The sequence below is a fragment of the Cryptotermes secundus genome, unplaced genomic scaffold, assembly GCF_002891405.2.
Source record: "Cryptotermes secundus unplaced genomic scaffold, Csec_1.0 scaffold758, whole genome shotgun sequence".
NCBI lineage: Eukaryota > Metazoa > Arthropoda > Insecta > Blattodea > Kalotermitidae > Cryptotermes > Cryptotermes secundus.
In genome coordinates, this window is record NW_019718625.1 from 167252 (window position 1) to 181324 (window position 14073).

Below are 14073 nucleotides of genomic sequence, written 5' to 3' on the forward strand. Positions count from 1 at the left end.
GTTTCCAAGCCTCATATTCCACCTCATCGTTCTCATCATCTGTGTTAACATCATGTAAGGATGGTTCATCACCATCCTTCACTGATGTCTCCTTCCGTATATCTTCTTCTACCATCTGGTGACATAAGAGAAGCAGTGCTCAGTTAAGAATCTCTCGGCAGAGTCTAAAATGGTGGCTGGTCACAGTGGGCCTTGTATGGGCTCAAACCCCGTGTGGGTTTAGTTAAGCTTGCCGGGCCCGTGTGGCCAGATGACGAACGTGTCGTTCACGTAGCGAAACCAGCAGCCGGACTTGTTTGGGGGAAAGTCAAGTGCCCTCTCCTCGAAGTCCTCCATATATAAGTTTGCGATGACCGGAGACAGTGGCGAACCCATCGCCACACCATCGGTTTGTTGGTAGAACGGGACATTGAAGATGAAGTATGAGGTGGTCAGGACATGGCGGAAAAGTCTCAAGATATCTTCTTCGAAAGGTCGTCCTAGCAGATCCATAGTATCTTCTATAGGCACCCTGGTGAAGAGCGACACTACATCGAAACTGCATTATGTCATGGGGATCGACATGGAAAGAACACAAGCTGTGGATAAATTCCATTGAGTTACTCTTGTGGTGTAGACAGTTGACCATGTTGTTGCTCAGTAGTCCAGCCGAGTGTTTGGCCAAGAGGTAGGTGGGAGAGGCAAATGTGCTCGCAATGGGCCATAATGGAACGTCAGGCTTGTGGACCTTCGGCAACCCGTAGAGTCTAGGTGGTCTGGAACCTTGAGGTTGTAGCTGTTGGCAGACCTCTTCAGCAATCGGGGACGTTTTCATGAGAAGAACAGCATTGCGCTCTATGGCATCAGTAGGATCCTTCAACTTCTTGTAGGCCTTGTTCTCCAAGAGAGCGGCGAACTTCCGGTTGTAGTGCGACGTATCCAGTACCACGGCTGCATTACCCTTGTCAGCCGGAAGGACGGTGAGCGCCTCATTGGCTTTCAAGGACCGAAGGGCTCTCCTCTCGGCACCAGTCAGGTTGTCCTTCGGTTTGCGGGAGTTTTTGAGGATCCTGACCGTCTCTTGTCTGATCTCCTCCACAGTCTCTTCATGCAGGGCCATTATTGCCTTCTCCACCCCGCACAAGAAATCCTTGACGGGGACGGACACTGGAGCCACAGCAAAGTTGTAGGCCTTGCTTAGGGCCGAGCAAGCCGCTTCTTCCAATGGCACTTCACTCAGACTGACTAGTCTTCTTGCTGTCAAGGGGGCCGGATGGTTGCTGGGCCTCATGCAAACGTTGAAACTTCCTGTAGTGTCTGGCTCTTACGTCATTAGCAATGCGTAAAGCCTTCTCACTTGTGATGCGGTCGATCAGATCCCAGTTTTCGGCGGACAAGTCCTGGGTCAAGCGAAGATGTAATAAAAACAGTTCTCTGGAAATAGCGTCCAGCTGCCATCTGGTGTGATAGATGCATTCAGGGAGCAAACTGAAGCTAGTACGTCTATAGATCCTGTTGGCAGTGTCAGAGTTTATATAGTGCTTCAACTGAAGGAAACGAGGGATATGTTGTGGTCTCTGAATCTAAGAAGGAAGGGGAGGGTACAGAGTAGCTTGGTCTTCTTGGTTCGTAGCGTCTCGAGTCGTCGAATGTGTCGATGAATAGCCTCCTAATAGAGGAACACTATGTCAGATTTGAGGTTTTCAAGGCAGAGACTATGAAGAAAGCCGTCTTCTGAGATGAGGCTCCGTGTAGAACTTGTGTTAACCGACGTTTCGGCGGAACCTATCGCCTCCATCTTCAGCGTAAAAGAGAAGACGAAATCCGCGAGCGAACCAGCAGAGCAGGTGGAATAGATTCAATCCAGTCGAGTAAACACAGCTATATAAGAAAAGGAGAGAAGGAGCTGGGTACATAGGGAGCTACAAGTGAGCTGTTGCTGAACACAGTATCGATTTGGGACACCGCATTCAGCTTCAGAATACCTCCATCCTCGCTACCAAGACCCGTTATATGGATCGAATCATTAGGGAGGCCATTGAGATTGAACTCCATTCCGACAATATGAACATAGAGGTTGGGGTTTGTCTCAGCAAGTCATGGAAGCCTCTCATCTGTTCCTTCAACTAACCTCCGAAATACGGCAGACCTGTAGGCCACTCAGGTCCATCGCAACCATTTAATATTCCCTTCTCTCCCCCTAACACATACACTATACCAGCTCTGGCACACTACCTGCTGGCTATTCCACCAGACCCTTCCCCTCCCCCTCTTTACTATTTGCCTATGTAGCCACACTCCCTCTCTCCTTCTCTTATACAGCTGTGTTTTCTCGACTGGACTCAGTCTGTTGCACCTACTCTGCTGGTTCGCTCGCGGATTTCATCTTGTCTTCTACCCTGTAGATGGGGGCGATACGTTCCTCCGAAAAGTCGGTTAACACAATTTCTACACGGCGCCACATCCAAGAAGACGGCTTTCTTCTTAGTCACTGCCGTGAAAACCTGAAATCTTACGAGTAAATATCTTGGTATTTGTATAAAAATAAAATTTTTGGCGGGGTGTCGAACTATTTTTGATGTATACGAGTATATAGAATATCCGGGGAACGCGGTAGCATAGTTGGTTGAGGCACTATGTTACAAGCCGGAAGGTCGCGATTTCGATTCCCGATGAAGTCGTTGGATTTCTCACTTGATCTAATCCTTCCAGCCACATTATGGCTATGGAGTCTACTCAGCCTCTAACAGAAATGAGTACCAGGGATCTTCCTCGAGGTAAATGGCGGCCGGCGCGTAAGGCTGACAACCTCGCCGCCATCTATGAGCTGATTGTCTAAAATAAGTGGGGGCCTCGACCTTTCACGACCTTATGGCGTCCACGGTCTCTTAGGGGGATAGCTTTACTTTTACATATAATGTCCCTTTCCAGACAGGTTTGAAAAGCGATATCCTTTAATCATAAAATCACATTTTTAACAACAGTAAATATTCCTAATTTAATGGTAAAACAATGACCATTATACGTAACAAATCGCCAAGCACATTTTCGAAGATATTGTAACTCATCATACTCGATAACAATGAGGACTTTGAGATTATGGCAAGAGGTGAATTTTATTGTTCTCCAAAACAATTGTTCTTCAGGATATGAGCCATACTGACTAATAATTAGAATTAATTACTTCCCGTCACGTTTAAATAATATATTACGGTATCAGACGCGTTTTGCGGAATGTCTGTAACTCCTTGGCGCCTCGTCATTGCGTGATTGTCATTTGTCGATCGTTTCTATTCAAAGAAGCTCCTTTGCGGATCTCCAAACTTCCATTCATGTCTCCGTGCCCCCGTGTATTGCGTGTAAGGCATGGCGAAGCGAGTACGCGGTCCAAGACACGTGCTTCGTTAATACTTGCATATTCATTGTTTCGTAGGACTTTTTCGGCATTAAACACTTGAGTAGATTAGTTGCACCAAAATCAGTCATTCATCGAACATTGAGGTTACTTAATATTCGTACTAAAGTCTGCATGTTTTTGAACTCCGATGCTCAGAGAAGTTTGTTTCTTCTTGTGGGCAGTAATGCCCCGAAGTATGAAAAATTCTTTCTGGCTCTAAGGCACATGATAGATCCCCTCGCTATGGAGATATGAGACGTTCGGGCATTTGTCGCGTTTTTGAAGTGAATGTATTATTTAGAACATGCACCTTTCACCACGCCAACTTTAAGAAAATTAAATGTGACATGTCTTAGAAATCAGGTGTCACCAAAATTTATCGAGTAACGAGCAGTTAGGAGGAAGGTGTCATTTGTAGTGGGCAGCGTAGGAAGCTGCTTCAGAAATATTCGGATAAAAGTAAATCAGATGAGTAATAACTTTGCATAGCATAAAAGTTAGAGCGCACTCGTTATTACAGCCTCTAGATTCTGAGTTCGTGATACCAGGTTACACGTAGCGTATTGGGCGTAAAGCGTCTTTCGTTTATTCTACAACTTTTGTTAAAAACGATCTTCGCCTCGATAAAGCAAGTTATGGGCGAGTTGCGCTCGCTCGATATGCCCATCGAAACGCGTGTACACGTATGTCTCAATATATAACATTTTGTCACGTGTAAGGCGTTAGAAGGACGAATAATTTTCGGTTCTAGTTTCGTGACGGGATTCATTGGATACTCACAAGTCGTAACTACAATTAATTATAACAGGCTACAGATTACTGTAATTATAACATGTCGTAACTACAAATAATCATACCACATTAAAAATTACTCCAATTATAATACACAAATTAAAGTCTTCAACGTCTGCTTGGTTAGTCGTTGCTTCGTAACTCTTCACTATTGAATGGTCTGTCGGATGAATCTGGAAGAGTCCTCAGCCTCTCGAATTCTCTACCGGATCTCTGAATCTCGGATTGAACTAACTTCATGCGGACCGACCGAATAGAGATCACCAAGTCGGACAGTTGAATGTCCTCTGTTGTTCTCTGTTGCCACGAAACGCATGACAGTCTCCGGACAAAGCGTTAATTTGTTGCTACGGAAGTGTGTTTTAGCTATCCGTTGTCTAGCAATAGATGTCTCTGTTGTGCTTTTCTGACTGCACACATTCGGCGCTTTCAGGAGTCATGTCACAATATTGACATGTCTTAGGGTTGCGTGACATAGACGGAGTTTCGGATTGGATGATTGCATTTATTGAAATGTTATGCACAGCATTCAGAACTACACGTAATTACAGCGTCATCGCTGATCTGCACACTTTACACTCTAGCGTTATTCTCACAATAGTGAACGCAGTCTTCACTAGTCATATCCTGGCAATGGATTTATAACAGGCTCGCTATCACTGCAGCATATATTAGGTCTGCCTTTCTTGTCATCTCTACTCAGTCATTCGACTGCCATCTCCAGAGACTCTCTCAGTTCTCCCGACAACTAACTCGTTGCTTCAAACTGTCCTGCTAATAACATCTCGGCACGAACCACAAAGAGAACACCGTTTGCTAACAATTCCTCTAGTGTTATAGAGATGTGTTTACCTCGCCCTTGCATAGAAACGGTAGTTCTTCTATTGTTGCTTGCGTGTATATTCCCGCGGGAATCTCTTTACCGCCGTTGCCTAGCAATGAACTACTCTACCTTTCAGGCATTATGTCAAAATATGTTATAACTCTTCGATTTTAACCAAAATTCAGGTCTATCAACTCTTCGTTGTAAAATTCCTCACAATGGCTCGAGTTTTTACGTATAAACAGATTAATAGGTCAATACGAAATATGACGAAGCAAATAGGGGCATTTTGCTAAATATCGTTGCGAATAAAAGCGCTAGAAAGGCTCTGATTGAAGCAGATTACGAATAGCATTACACCATGAGTTATCATATCGAGGTAAAAAAGTAAAGCTATCCTGTGCTTAACTAATTAAGCACTAGGTCGTGAAGGCATATGGGGGAGTGAATGTATAGATACATATTTTCTTGACCTCGGCACTAGTTGGAGGTTAGAAATCAGCTTCACGCCCCGGTCGCTTTACCACCGGGGGTGAGCCCCAGAGCCGGTCCGAATGATGTGGAGAAAAGAAAATTCTTGACACTACCGGAACTCGAACTCCGACTCCTCGGTCGTTCGGCACTTAGCCAGTCGCTATACCGACTGAGCTATCCGGGCCCACTATCAAATCGAGACTTTTCGGAAACACTGATTACGTATAATAAGAGTAAAGCTATCCCTGTAGCAGGTCTTCACGGCTCCTACATTTTGTAGGCGGTGAAGATGTCAGTCTTACGAGCAGACCGCTCTTTACCCCCAGGAAGATCCCTGGTACTCATTTCTGTTAGAGGCTGAGTCGACACCAGGACCATAGTGCGGCTGGAAGGATTAGGTCAGTCACAAAAGATATTAGTAGAATAACTAATCAATATCTTAAAAATCCCTCGCTATGTCATAAACCTGAAAACCTCCATTAATGCGACATTTGAACAAAATCTAAACATTTCGAAACCATCGACACCAGAGTCAAATTCGGTTCACAGTGCATCATGAAACCCTTCCGGGGACCTCCACATCTACACACACCCTTCAACACCTCCACTAAATAAAATTCCAAATAAGGCACTCCGTCCAGTATCTGCAAGATGATCCAGAATATTATTACAGAATTTGCTACTGTGTGGAGATTATTCAGGTTAGGTTTTCCCTTGCGAAACTTACATGCCGGATATATGGACCTAATTCAAATGCTCAGGAAGAAGCGGGAAGACACAGAAACTTGAATATATAGACCAGTTTACAATTTCCCCATATCGCAAGGGGCCAGTTCGGCCTTATCCTTGAGTCGGAAGCAGAAAAATATGACGAGAGTTCGGCTTTCAAACTAGGAGTCAGGTTGGAATTTCGGTCGGAATACTGACTGCCTTAAAGTTTGACCTACTTCTCTGTCTCATGACACGACGCAACCACGTCCTTCCCAGTAATTCATTGCTTATCATTCATAATCATCGGTCCATCTACTATATACCACATCTGTGATTGAAAAGGGTTTATTAAGTAATCCATGAGTGAATCAGTTCTGGAATTTGGTTTATTCTTTTGGAAACCAATAAAAACTCAGAATGATACTATGGTGTATAGGCCCGTTGCTAAGCGGTGACTCTGTAACAGCGACGCTTCTGGGCAAAAGCTTGATAACACGTTCCCGCTGCAGTGAGTACGCATGCAACAATAAAGTTACTGTTGGAAAAGGGGTGTGTCTATGTGGTCCGTGCTGAGATGTTAGTCACTTGCCAATATACAGTCAGTTCTGCACGGCAGGCTGTGAAGATAGAAACTGAGCATGTGATGCTGAAGAATATTGACTGCTAGAAGCAGTTGCCAGGGGACGGCTGGTGAAGACATGGGAGGCTCGAAAGGACTTAGCAGGTCCTGTGGTGATTAGGGAATTGTGGAGATCAGCGGTGGCGGTGTAATTGCCTGTAGTTGCCAGTCATGTGTATAAGTGTTCAATAAATTTATTCACCAATCAAAACCCCGGCTATAGTCACCCGTACACATGACAAACCTTGTCTCTAATAGCACTGGAAATGACGTGGCTGCGGTTGTGTTATTTCTCACCGTTTATGCACTGTTGAAGACAAAAGCTTGGCATCACTCAGAATCACTGGGTTCTTTACTTTGTCTATCGTCCGGTATTCTATAAATTAGAAAAAACGTCTCGGAAACTGGATCTTCAGAGCCCTATAGAATCTACTTGGCATTACTGTACACAAAGTCCAGCGTGTTAGTGTGTAGGAAAATTACTATTAACGGTTTACAAAATTCAGCGTGTTAGTGTGTAGGAAAACCACTATCAACTTTTCACAAAGTTTAGCGTGTTAGTGTGTAGAAAAATTACTATCAACTGTTCACAAAGTTCAGAGTGTCAGTGTGTCGGAAAATCACTATCAGCTGTTCACAAAGTTCAGCTTGTTAGTGTGTAGGAAAACGGCTATACAATGTTCACAAAGTTCAGAGTTTAAAATTTACCCGTTGATGCATTTCGCTCCTTGTATAGACAGTGTCACGTAACTTCGAACGAGGCACCGCATTCCTAGTCAAATCCCGCGCATAGCTTGTGGTGGGAGGAGTTTCTTAAAACTCGTTCTTCCACTTTCACTGACCCCTCGTGTTTCATTGAACTACCATATTCTCTTTTTGAAGAACATATTACAATAATACAAATATATTGTCACTCGTCATGCAGAGAAAAATATGTTTAATATATATTACTAATTTATGCTTTGAAAATTAAAATATAATAGTCATATGCAATGAAGAAAAGAATGTTGCCATTCGCATTGGAAGTACATGTAGAATTAACTAGTGTGTCCATGTTAGAAATGTAGTCTATATCGTGAAAATTAAAACTGGTCATACCTCGTATCTCTTATTTACTCATCATCATTATCTGACGTTTCACTTTCCTCATTATCTGATGTGATGATTATATTGTCTGTCCTGGTGCTGATATCCATTTCCTTTGCGAAGTACTGGTCCTCTCGATTGCAATATGCTGTCCAGTCTTCGGCGGAAATGGAATTAAATTTCTCCTCTGCTAGACGCATTGCAGCGTCCAACTTAAATGTCACGTTCCTTTGGCCCACCCAATTTTTAACGGTGCCCCACACCATCTCAGTAGGGTTAAGGTCTGTATGATAAGGTGGGAGACGTATCACAGAGTGTCCAGCAGCAGCACAAATAGCGTCTAGTCTATATTCTTCATTATCTGACTTGTGTTCTTTTATTTTTTCGTACAGGTCTGGTTTCAGTGCTGAAGCCGGACACGAAATGTTCCGTTCTGCCAACCACTGTTTCATTTCACCTACTTTGGTATTTGAAGTTGGCGCTCTGTTTACTTCAATATTATGGTAACTTGCATTGTCAGTTACGATCACCGCTCTTGGAGGCAAGTCTGGAAATATTTTTTCCTGGATTCACTTCTCAGAGTTTCCAGAATTCATCTCGTGGTGGTAGTCTCCTGTTTTTCTGCCTGACTTAAACATAAGCAAAGCTTTCTCCACAAAACCTTTCTTACCACCACCATATACAATAATTGCTCGTGGACCTTTGGCAACAGGAGAGGAGAGTGTTATGTTTAGAGAGTCATCCCAGGAGTATGATGCAAGTACGTTTCATCGACATACACAATAGGCCGACCTTCTCTGCGATATTGCCTGATTATCCTCAGATAATGAAGGTATTTAGAACGGGTGTTATGCCTTTCAATCAATGTTTTTCTATTATCCCTCGTCCTTCTCCAACGACAATCAAGCCGGCGAACAATTATCTTGCAACTAGGAAGACTTCCTTCAAATTTTAGGACTCGTACGATTTTTTTTGTGAAGTTTGGGCATGGTATCTCTTTCGCCCTCTGTTTTATGAAAGTCGTAGATCATTCTTCTGATGCCGTCTTCTATAAACTGATCACTTTCAATTGACCTAATCCTTCCGGCCGCACTAGACCCTGGGGTTTTCTCAGCCTCTAACAGAAATGAGTACCACAAATTAATTAAATGATTTTCCTGGGGAGTGAAGCGTGGCCGGCGTGTAAGGCTGACAACCTTACCGCCATCTCTGAGCCCACTGTCAAGGTAATGTGGGACCCTTAACGTCTCACAACCCTATGGGCCTTCATTGCCTGTTACAGGGATAGCTTTACTTTACTTTTACCTTAGACACATATTTTACATGTTAATAACTTCTAACCTAACGGAATCCTTGGTAATAGAAACAGAAATTGCTAATCACTAGCACCAACTGAAGATCCAGGCTGTTGCATCCATGTTGCAACAGAAATGTATGTTTTAATATCATCTTCCCATTTCCTTTCTACATTTCAAGTGACTGCTTTGTATAATAAATTGTAATGATTATCTTTCAAGTATTTGCCGTATATATTCTTCCCTCAAAGGAAGACTTCCATGTTTCTCAACCATACAAACCTGGTAAAATTGCTTTATAAGTGTTAATACTAGGCCTAGTTACTTGGAAAGTAGACTATATAATAAGAGTTTTTGAACCAAACAATAATTTATGTTTTTTCCTATTATGAGAAAAGGTTTCACAACAGTATAATGAGCCTGGTATTTTTTTTTATTGCTAGTGGGGAGGGACTAAGTCCCTTGTACTGCAGCCACTTCTGGCCTATTGTACCAGACTGGTAAAATTACTTCTTGTATATCTTAGGCTTTGTCCTGTGTTGAGGCGAGTTAGAATACCTCTACCGTAGCCCTGCAAGTCGTGCAAGGTGAAGAAAAGGGAACACAGCACCTGGGGGTATAACTGGACCAACCTGTTACTGGGGGACATAAATACATAGACCTGGTCCTTCAGCTTATGGTTTGGATGCAAGGCTTATGACCTTGCTTTGTAAAAAAAAATTACTGTCGCAAAATCTAAAGCAGTGAAAACTGGATGGTCCAATTCACAACAGAATAGACAAGTCTGGTAGAATCTTCTACGGAAGGCAGTGGCTCAAAAACGGCTGATGATGATTGATGATGATGATGTCTTAGCCTTTAGTTTTCTAGAACATGGACAAGATGCTACCAATTATAGATCTTCAAAATGGCAACAATTTTGTGAAATTTTCTCTCAAATTCATGGAACTAGTTTTTGTTTGTCCTGTTGCTCCCAACTTGGATGACTCTCCCTTTCTTTTTGTTGCAGATATCCATTTTGCTGGCACAATGGGCTCCAGGATGTGCAATAAGCAAGATTTTCTACAAAGTAGCAGATGGCCTGATAATGTTGCATTTCATTTTAGACCCTCTATTCTACGTGCTGCTGCGCTGCCAGCGGCGAACTTGCTTTCCTAACATGCTAAAACTGGTATTTCACACATGCCAGTCACATCCAAGTGATCATGGCAGTCATCCAACCTCTCTAGCCATGACTGATCATGAACATTGCCCTAGCCTTAACCCGACAGGAGAGCCCTCATGTGAGCTGGCCACAGCAGCAGCTGTGTGACTACAATATTTACAAAAATTATTCTATCTTCAAAATTAAAAAAAAAAAATAGCCATTTAAGGTTACAGAAGGCAAGCAAAGAGTAGATTTACAAATTTTATGTTCAATTGTAATGTCATTATATGATCAATTGCATGCCACTGTAAACACAGTAAGTTCTCACAGCTGTGTTTGCATAACAGGATCAAGTGTGAGAAATCCTCTATGAACCAGGCAATCCGGACATAAAGAGTCCTACTTACATGCCTTTCTTACCATAAAAGCTTATTATTTAAACAAATTTACCATCTGTTCCTTTCATTGAGTAACTTTACAAACAAGAATAACTATATATGGTTTTAGTCGAAGTTGGTTTGGCCTCTGCACACTATCCTAATTCATGTTAATTGTAGTTTCCAATTTATTTATTCATTCATTCATATACTGATTTTCTAGTGACAAAAATTATATATATATAGAAATATTGCACGAAACTGAAAAAGAAGAATTGTGGGAAGAAAGAAGAGACTGAAGACTTTGTGTTCATCAACTCATATAAAATGGAAATAGTGCTAGAAGCAAAGAGAGATGTGTGCATGTGAGGTGGGCACAAGCAAGGGTGACCAACTTTCGGTCATGAATTTAAGGGAGATTTAGTCACGACAAATTTTGCGCATTTTTAGAGGCGCGGCGTCAGTCCAGCAAACGTTCATGGAATGGATAATATTAAACAAAACAATTAATTTACATTGTATATAACATACAGGTCACAATATAGAATAAATTTTACAAATTTGCATGTTTCTTAGTCCTAACCTATGTGTATTTGTCCACTGATGCTGCAGAACTAAGCATTTTTTTATCTTTTTGTGCAAATTTAAAAAACTCTTTACAACTATAGTCATAATTAATTGCTACCATTAGCTCTGACTTAATTAGTTCTAAGCTGCTTTGATTTCTCTGATCAGTCCATTTATTGGTGGTCAACAGTGAAAAAATTCTTTCAGTATGGGCATTTGAGCCTGCATCCTGCCTGATGTTAGGGAAAGCCAACGAGTGGGGACATGATGACCAATCTCCAACCACTAGGCATCAACAAGATCAAAGAATGACTTCAACTCTTCTCTTCTTTTTGCTGATACCAAAAAGTGCCCATATATTTTTAAGATGATCATTTCAATATCCACAACTAATCCATCAGATGCATGTTTTGTGGCATTATGCAATATATATTTCAGCAGTTTGCTTTAAGCACATTTTTGTTATCTTCTTGTAGTAGTTTGAACATAGAATTATGCTTCCCATAATTCACATTTGCATTATCTGCACAATATGAAGTTATATTTTTTATATCTAACTTGTGCATATCAAGTGAAGACTTGATCAAATTATGGGTAGCATTAGCTTTTTCATCAGCTTGTTCAATGAAGTCCAAGAGCCCATTTTTAACACCACTAAGAGGGTCAAAATACCTTACAACCAGCAGGAATATCTTTCTGTTTTTGTGGTTGGAGGTATCAGTTGCAATAGAGAAAAAGTTGCTTGATTTTGCTGGATCCTTCAACACATCGATAAGTCTTGCACACTTCTTGGCGCTAGAGTATTTTTCACAATAGCCTCTGCCTTTGTTCAGCCACAGGTCATCTTCTTAGCCAATTTAGAGTCATGGAAAATATCCTTCAATAACTTATTTGCGCAATCCATACTTCTGTAGCCGATGTTGTGTTTTACAGTATGGAAAACCAATGCTAGCTCACCTGCAACGTTTTTGAAGTCTTTGCTGCTGTTCCTGAAAAAAGAGGTGTAAATTTGAAGAGGTCTTCACGTCCCTTTCCTTTCGTTTATGCCCTTCTGTGCAAGAATATTGTCTGCAGTCGGTAATACCCCCTGTGAGCGATGCTGAACTCATGTTTACAAAGTATACAATAAGCTCTATAAGCGCTGGAGGACACGGACTTTAACCATAAATATTGTTCTTCCCATTTTCTCAAGTAAACACACAAGTATTTAGTTTTCTTCTTAGGTGGAGTTTTTACATTGTTGCTTTCACTTTCACTGTCAGTACTCATTATGAAAATGGATTCAACTTGGTAATTATTTAAAAGCACGAGGATGAACAGCCCACGACACAAGAACAGAAAATATTACAATCCGGACACGGATATTCCGCTATCGATTAGTATAGGTAATTTTTCGATATTTATCGATGAGAACCTCTAAGTCTCAACTGTCGATAATAATGACAGTTTATATCGGAATGTATTTGGCGGGAATAATATATAATTTAAATTTTGCCATCTTGATTGTTAATGAAATATACGGGAGAAATAGAAGGTCAATACGGGAGCCGGGAGGATCCAAAAAAATTAGCTCTAATACGAGAGATCCCGGGAAATACGGGAGAGTTGGTCACCCTAGCGCAAGCCATAAACTCTAATCATATGTACACTTTTAAACCTAAAATTAAACTTGTACACATGTCACTATTATCTGAGCAGAATATTAATCCTCCTGCTTGGCAGGATCCCAAGAATGTATCCATCATGCTAACTAACTGCATTGAGCAGATTCCTTCTAAAGAACCTTATGGTTGGTCAGCTTGCTAAATTATATGGAACCCAGATGTTTAATGGACATATTTGGAAGATCCTGTCCTAATTCAGTTTAAGCTACTGCACACATCATTTTTCCCTAAGTTCTGTTTTAATATTGTAACGTGCTAAGGTTACTGAAGACGCCGTTCGGATTGTTAATTGGTTTATTTAACAACCTACAAGTATCGGCTACAATTGATTATAACACTGTTGCGGGGTTTCACACTTTATAACCCTATTTGCAATAATCCGTTCACTCTGCGAGGTTTCACACTTTATAACCCTATTCGCAACAATCTGTTCACACTGTTCTCAGTAGTCTACGTGTATTCACATTACAGGAGCTATGTGAGTGTCCCTGTATCACACACTCCCAATTACACAATTACACACCTGTCCGGTTCTTCTTTCCACGACTGCTGCTATACTCCAACTGTGTCACTCCTGATCACACACTAACTCCTGATCACACACTAACTTCCAACTGCTGACTTGAGAACTCTCTTTGGTTGCTGATACACTTTAACTGACTTCGGTGGCTGTGCAGTTTCCTTATAAACCCTCGGCCAGACAACGGGAAAACAGTTATGTATTAGGAACCACTGTTGTCTGACGCCGTGTTTGCCTGTTACATAATAGGTACCGCTGTCATTACCATCATCTCTAGCAACCACTGTTTACCCGCTTTGCATAGCAACCAGCGTGCTGGGACTTATCTGACTTCGGCTTCGCTCAGCACATCATGGCTGGCGGGGAGGGAGGGGCATATCCATAGCGCAACACGTCACAATATTATAGAGTGCCATTGCAGCGAAAACTGAAAAAATTAACATCTTTCAATTCTTGGGCTCAGACACATCATTCAAGTGACGTTTAGTATGAAATTCTTATGTGGTACACCACAGGCTTATAAAGGAAATTGTGTTTCTGCATTAAGATGCCATAACTGTCAAATTTCACATAATAAAACTGCAGTACACTACTCAGGTGTAACAAAACTTAAAAAAAACTA

At 41.7% G+C, this 14073-nt stretch overlaps 1 protein-coding gene across 1 annotated transcript in view; it reads left to right on the plus strand.

The window, feature by feature from the left end:
• The window catches only part of LOC111862483 (prostaglandin E2 receptor EP4 subtype), a 157211-nt gene extending 144250 nt beyond the window's left edge, over positions 1 to 12961 (plus strand). The window contains exon 4 of the mRNA XM_023847950.2: positions 10186 to 12961. Within this exon, the coding sequence (XP_023703718.1) occupies positions 10186 to 10488 (303 nt within the window). The 3' untranslated portion in view covers positions 10489 to 12961. The remainder of the gene's footprint in view (positions 1 to 10185) is intronic.
• Positions 12962 to 14073: the final 1112 nt, after the last annotated feature.